This window comes from Asparagus officinalis, chromosome 4 (genome assembly GCF_001876935.1).
Source record: "Asparagus officinalis chromosome 4, Aspof.V1, whole genome shotgun sequence".
Lineage (NCBI taxonomy): Eukaryota > Viridiplantae > Streptophyta > Magnoliopsida > Asparagales > Asparagaceae > Asparagus > Asparagus officinalis.
The window spans coordinates 7,682,143-7,688,658 of record NC_033797.1 but is presented as its reverse complement, the minus strand read 5'-3'; the positions used below and the strand labels follow the sequence as shown (position 1 = coordinate 7,688,658).

General features: G+C 32.8%; 1 protein-coding gene across 1 annotated transcript in view; it reads left to right on the top strand.

Annotated features, from left to right (window-relative positions):
- LOC109838133 (cyclin-D-binding Myb-like transcription factor 1) overlaps window positions 1-5,092 on the top strand; it is a 26,630-nt gene extending 21,538 nt beyond the window's left edge. Inside the window, exons 10-11 of the mRNA XM_020406601.1 lie at window positions 2,525-2,587; window positions 4,867-5,092. Coding sequence (XP_020262190.1) covers window positions 2,525-2,587; window positions 4,867-5,092 — 289 coding nt within the window. The remainder of the gene's footprint in view (window positions 1-2,524; window positions 2,588-4,866) is intronic.

Below are 6,516 nucleotides of genomic sequence, written 5' to 3'. Positions count from 1 at the left end.
TTAACTTTCTTTACTTTTAAAGACTACCATATGGTGTCAACTGTAGTCTACATGTACCTGATCTTAATTATTATTAACTGCCATAAACTTTTTTTATTTGTAGATGACTACAATACATGACCAATTGGCCCTCAGAAGAAATAGCCACAATTCCATTTAAACACCCCGCCCCCCTCCTCCCACGGCGGGAGGGGGGATGCCCTTCCGTACAGTTAAGTCAATAAATTTTCAGAGCACAAGGTTATGTATTAAATACATGTGATTTGAAGAGCAGACAACTTGTTAATGGAGGTACTTTTCCACAATATTAAAGAAAAGATCATGGCATTTGCTAAGAACTTTAACTCACCAATATAACTCATGGGACATTGCCACACATAGAGCAAAGTCTCAAATGGAATTCCCGGAATGATTTGAGAGGTCCACTCCGGAAAGGATAAATCAACTATTTAGTACATGTCTGAGGTCTTGGTGGATCATGTCATGGTAAAGAACACCTACAAACAAGAATGGCTCTAGTCAAACACCTGCAAACAAGAATGGGTCTAGTCAATTGATGATAGGTAAGCAATTTTGAACAGCCACTTCAACAGGAGAGAGAGGTTAAATTCTTGGTGTTTTAAAAGATACCTAGTTGTTTAAAAGAACGAACAATATTTCATTTCGCAAAGCCAGTTCTCCCGGCTAGTTCCTATTCTCCCTTCCAAGAAATGCCCAGTGATTATGGTTATAAGTTCAATCACTAGTTGAAGGTGGAAATACAGGATATATTAGATGGGAATGGAAGAGGGAGGAGAATAAGTCTACTGCCTCTAGATAGTACTTGATCTTCCAAATTGAAAGGAAGCAATCAATTCAAGTAGAGGTTATCATCTAAAACAAGTTTGGGTTTAGAGTTGAGAAGTCACCACACTCTGAACCTATCGATAATTCACCAATTATAGAAATCAAGGTATGTGACAATTGGTCACAAGTTCCTCCAGATTGTGAAGCCTAACTTCATTCTGTGCAATCGAAGTATATTTCTATGCATATTTCACTAGCATTTCTGTACGTGCATAATGCATGTACTAAAAGGATAATAAATTATAAAAAGTACTTTGTATATGAGTGTTTTTGCTGGATCTCTACTATGAAAACATCAAAAGCTTATTTATTTTGAGGGTTAATCTGAGAAAGAATGAGATTTCGTGAATGTTTTTGTAATTCATTTTTAATTTACTTTTGTTTTTTTTAACCACTAATAAGGCATAAGTTATATTGAAGTTGAGTAGGTGATTTTTTAAAAGTAAAAAAAGAAACAACTGCCCTTTAATAGTTTTCAATGGTATCATTACTAATATATCTTCAGTAAATCATTGAAATTATTTTTATAGATATGCTAAACATAGAGATGTACACTTGTATTTTTATTTTGAAAGAATTTATTTCTTAAAGTATTTCATTATAGAAATTTAAAGTTTTTGTTAAGATTTTGTTTGACCTATTATGTAAAATATTTAAGTAACATGTGAGAGGATGAAGTGACATTTATTTATTCTGTGAGTGGAAGGTATCTCTATAAGTCTATATGCGCCCACCACTCATACATATTTTCTCCTGCCCTCACTGCTTCGATTAAAGATTAGTATAGATAACAACAATATATATGGTTGAATTTGTTTAGAGAATTTTAGTTTGTTCGGAGAATTGTAACTTGTTTGAAATTCTAGTTTAGTTAGAATTTGGACTTTTGGTTCTACTTAAGTTTGAGTCGTATGGCCTACAAGTATATATCATTGGATTAATTTTTTTCTTTTTTGATTAATTGAGGTTTATTAATCATGTTGAAATTTTGCATGTTAAATGCTTGATTCATACATGGATGCAAAACACTAATCTTCTATCCCTGCTGCAGTCCATTTCGGGGTTGCAGAGGATGTTATATAATTTTATGGTAAGTTTGGTCAGTGAAGTAATTGAGATTCAGGTGATTTGAGTGTAGCTAATTGGCCTAAGTGGCCAGCATGGAAGGTTTCTGAAAGATTGTATCACTTAATTAAGAGCCACAGACTGGCTAGTATTATGGCTAAAGCATAGTTGGTATCCAGTGGTAATTTGTCATAACCTGAATATGAAGGGAAGGCTGGCAATTATTGTTTGGAACAATTGACATACTCTTAATTTTGGTACCAGTAACCAACGTTTTGTCTAGTTCGAACCCATCGATGCTATCAAGCATTGTTCGGTTGGCCATTTTCTCATTGTTTCAAGAACAGGTTAATTTCTGTATGTCTTTGTTGTCCTCTATTTCTCTTTCTTTTAGTAAGGGCTCCCACTATTTGCTATACAATTAATTTTTTTGTTCTGAAACATCTAATTTGGATTTCAAGTGGCACTGGAAAATTTCTGCTGTACATTTCTGTAATTAATAGTTTATTTTGTTGACGTTTAAGAACGAAGAAATTTGTCTCTCGTAGCCACTTGGAGCTTTTGTATGAACGAGGTTCCTTGATAATTTTTGAATATTTTAATGTTCATGCAGTCTTCAGGAGCAAGAAGCTTGCACTGTAGAAGATGTTGACTGGGACAATCTTGTTGATGGACGGTAATGTTCTTGCTAGCAAGAAGCTTGCACTGTAGAAGATGTTGACTGGGACAATCTTGTTGATGGACGGTAATGTTCTTGCTACCTTTCTCAATTTTTTGCTTACAAGTTTTCCATTAGTAAAAAGAATAAAATATCATCTAGTTATATTTTTACTGCTTATTGTCACTTGTGTTTCAAGTAGATGAGTACAGCTGATAACTGCAGTTATTCATGTATTGTTAGGTCAAAAACTCCTTCCCACACTTGGTGTCTGGTTAACCGCCAAAAATAGAAATATGAGTTGATTATTGGGGTCAGAATAGATGTAGCATAGACAACTCTCTGTGATTTGCAGGACGACCTTTAAATATTGCTTTGTGCCTGCTAATACCATTTATGATGTCAAAATTTACTGAATTCTTGTTCATGCTAAGAAGGGTGGTCACATGTCTTTTCCAAATTCTTAAACCTTGTTCAGATCCGAAAAAGTTATTGAAAGGTGCTACCAGGAGATCGAACTTCCAATATAAGAAGAGGTGCAAATAATTGCTAGACCTGTGCTGTTTCTTTTTGATCTGATAAGGTCTGGCAATGTAAACCACACAACAGAGAAGTATTACTATCCTGCCTTTTCTTGTCCAATTCAGATGCACATGCGGAGGCTGTGTCAAATTCACAAACACTTGGATAGTAATAGCAGCAACCTCTGCAACTATCTTGCATAACATTGGAATTAGCATGGGGTCATTCATGAAAGTGAGCTATAGTATTTATAACCGTACTGGCATTAAAAAACGTGCAAATGCACATGCAACCGATATTATTAAAACTTAATTGTTCTAATATTTATATAAAAAGGATCATTTTAATACCCTAAAGTATCAATAGATATTTCTTAGATCTTTTTATGATATTTGCTCATTTAATATGCGATATTTAATCTTAGCTTATTTGAAAATGGTTATGACATATTTATATTGGAATATATTGAAATTCTAATTGTTGTTTTTGTTGTATTTATTTACACGAAAAATAACTTTATTATTTCATATTATATCTTTCTAGAATATACAAAGTAATAGAAATTTATTAGTAAGCTCTATGATATGCTTTCTAAAGTTCTAGAAATAAAGAAAGAGAAAAGAACAAAATTGTGCGAAATGACCAAACCGTCCTCGTGTCTTTAGCGAGATGGACAATTTACCATGTCCTACAAACTTTTTGTCTTTAGCGAGATGAATGACAATTTTACCATGACGTTCTTCCAACTTTTCCTACCCTTACTAAGTTTAATATAATAGTATAGATTATTATATGATGTTATTGTTATTGTTATGGTTCATATTCATATTCAGCTGAAGGCTATGCCTTGTCAGATTCTAAATCACTCTAAGAAGGTGCAAATAATGCTGGAGTACACCTCCTTTTCGATTGCCTTGGGTTTGACATTAACCAGATAGCTGAATAGAATTCTATTTTTTTTCTTGTACAATTGGATATACATTCAGAGACAGGCAGGTACCAATTTACAAGTCACCAAATTATTCTAGGATAAGTTTTGCACCCAAGCCGTAACATGCGGATTAGCATCCCACGATTCTTGGGTGATTGATAAATATCTTTATAAGGTACTGCCATGGTTCATGCTAATATTCATTGTTTTTATAGCTATCAATCTATCTGACAAAAACTGTTTTTCATTCCCTCTCTGTTCACTCACCTCTATTTTGTCAGTTACATTTGATTCTTGTATGAACCTCGTTTCTAACTGTCGACTATCGCATGCTATAACTAATTTTTTGTCACATTAGAGCCCAAAATCTTTATTAATTCATATTAGACCCTCAAATCTTCATATCCTAAACTAGGCCTGCAAATGAGTCCATTATGTTGTTTTAAATAAGATCCCCAAATCCATTTAAGTTGTTTAGATGAGTCCCCTACATCTCAAGTTTGTCTTAAATAAGACCCCTAAATTGATTAAGTTGTTCTACGTAAGACCACATTTCATAGTGGGCATCCAATTTATAAATATTAAGATTTGAGGGTCGAATATGAGAAAAAATCTGTTCATTTTTTTTCCCTTCATGCCTTTTCATAGTCCTGTGGCATGTTTCTTATGATAGTTTTTATTCCTACATGATATATTGTGGCAAACATATATGGCGTGAATAGCATATTCATTTATTGATATAATGATAATTTTCTCTACTTTTTTGTCCCTGTTGTTTTAGCCTCTAATCTCAATTAAAATCAGCTCATGCGAGATTCTAATCTTGTTTTGTCGCGTATCAAAGGCCTGGAGAAGTTTGCGAAAGAAGGTGGGTAGAAATGGTAAGACACATTGGTGGATATCGGGAGAGGCCATTCATCGAACAACTTGATGTTCTCAGCAAGCGTTACTGTGGAGATATGCTCGAATATAGATTTAAGCAACATGAGAAGGAAGAGGAAGGGACAGAGAGAGAGAAAGAGAAAGGGAAAAAGAAAGGGAACGTTTTTTATTCTTATAATTGTGTATGACCTTTGAAATGCATTCTACTTTGCATCATTCTGGACTTCTGGTTGATGCCCCTCAGTCTAAACAGCAAGCCAAAAAAGACCGGATTGTGTATGAGATCGTTGCTGGCTCTTGTTCTGTTTCGTCTCGGAGTTTATTTTGGGTGGGTTTTCTCTTAATTTTTTTATTTACAGTTGTAGCTGGAATTATAGTTTTCTTTGTTAGGGTTTCAATAGAAATTTTCTTGGGTGTAAATTTGGTTAGTTTGTAATTGAGGCATATATTCAGCTACCTTACATTAGTACTAACTCATTCAGATTGGGGTTTTGGCTTGCGATCTGATGTGATTGCCTTAAGTTATATTTGGTGGTATTTACCATCAATTATTAAACATTTGGCATTATATTTCTTTATTTTCGTTTCTGATTATTCGCTTTATATAAAAAAAATAAAATAGCGGGATTACAGTCATAATTGTGAAGGGGTGAGTGAGCATCAAAGGCATTAATTTGTTGTTTATTTGGTCTTGTTTTTGATAGTTATTTGGTCTTTATTGTTGTTGTTATTATTATTATTGATAATCCAGTCTGAAATTCAACTTAAGATCGTGAGAGTATTATTGAAATATACATACCCTCTAAGTCTCCTAATTCTCTGAGTCAACTTGTGGTGGGTTATTTGGTTTTTATTAAACTAAGAGAGAAGGATATATAAATGTTGGTCATATTGTGGGATCCAGGAAAACAATTTTAGAACTAACATTATTGCATTGCAATGGATGTGAGAACTTAATCATCTCAAAATTTATATAAAAGTGGCATTTATATTAAAGTTTCATCAAGTTTTATCGATATATTTATGATATTTTTTCATTCGTGATGAGTTATTGCCTCATTTGAAATTGGCTGTGACAAATATTTCAATTTCTGTGGTGACATTATATTCATAAAAGAAAATAGGGTTCATTCAGATGATGTTAATAAGAAGAGTATGTTTCATATTATATCTTAGAATTATTATGTTTAATTGTTTTTCACCGATTTATTTTGATTTTCGATGATATCCAATTGTTGTATTTATATTCATTTATATCTAATAAATTATTTAGAAAATAACTTTATCATTTTATATTTATATCTCTTACAGCACAAATTATGACAGATATTTAATTAGTAAGCATTAATTATATACTCATATCAAAATTTAGAAAGTTTTAGAAAAAGAAAAGAGAGAAGAAAAAAAAAGGAAAAAAAAAAAGAACTATAGCAAAATTAATTATACACTCCTCACGCTTCCATCAGGATGTAAAATGTGCTTCAAGCTTTTGGTATCCCCACCAAGTTATTAAAAATAGTATAGATATTGTTATCTTAATAAATTTGATATGGAGGGGACAGGTGGAAGTTGGAAGAGGATGGCCCTCTTAATTGTTGTAGTTGATTGGATC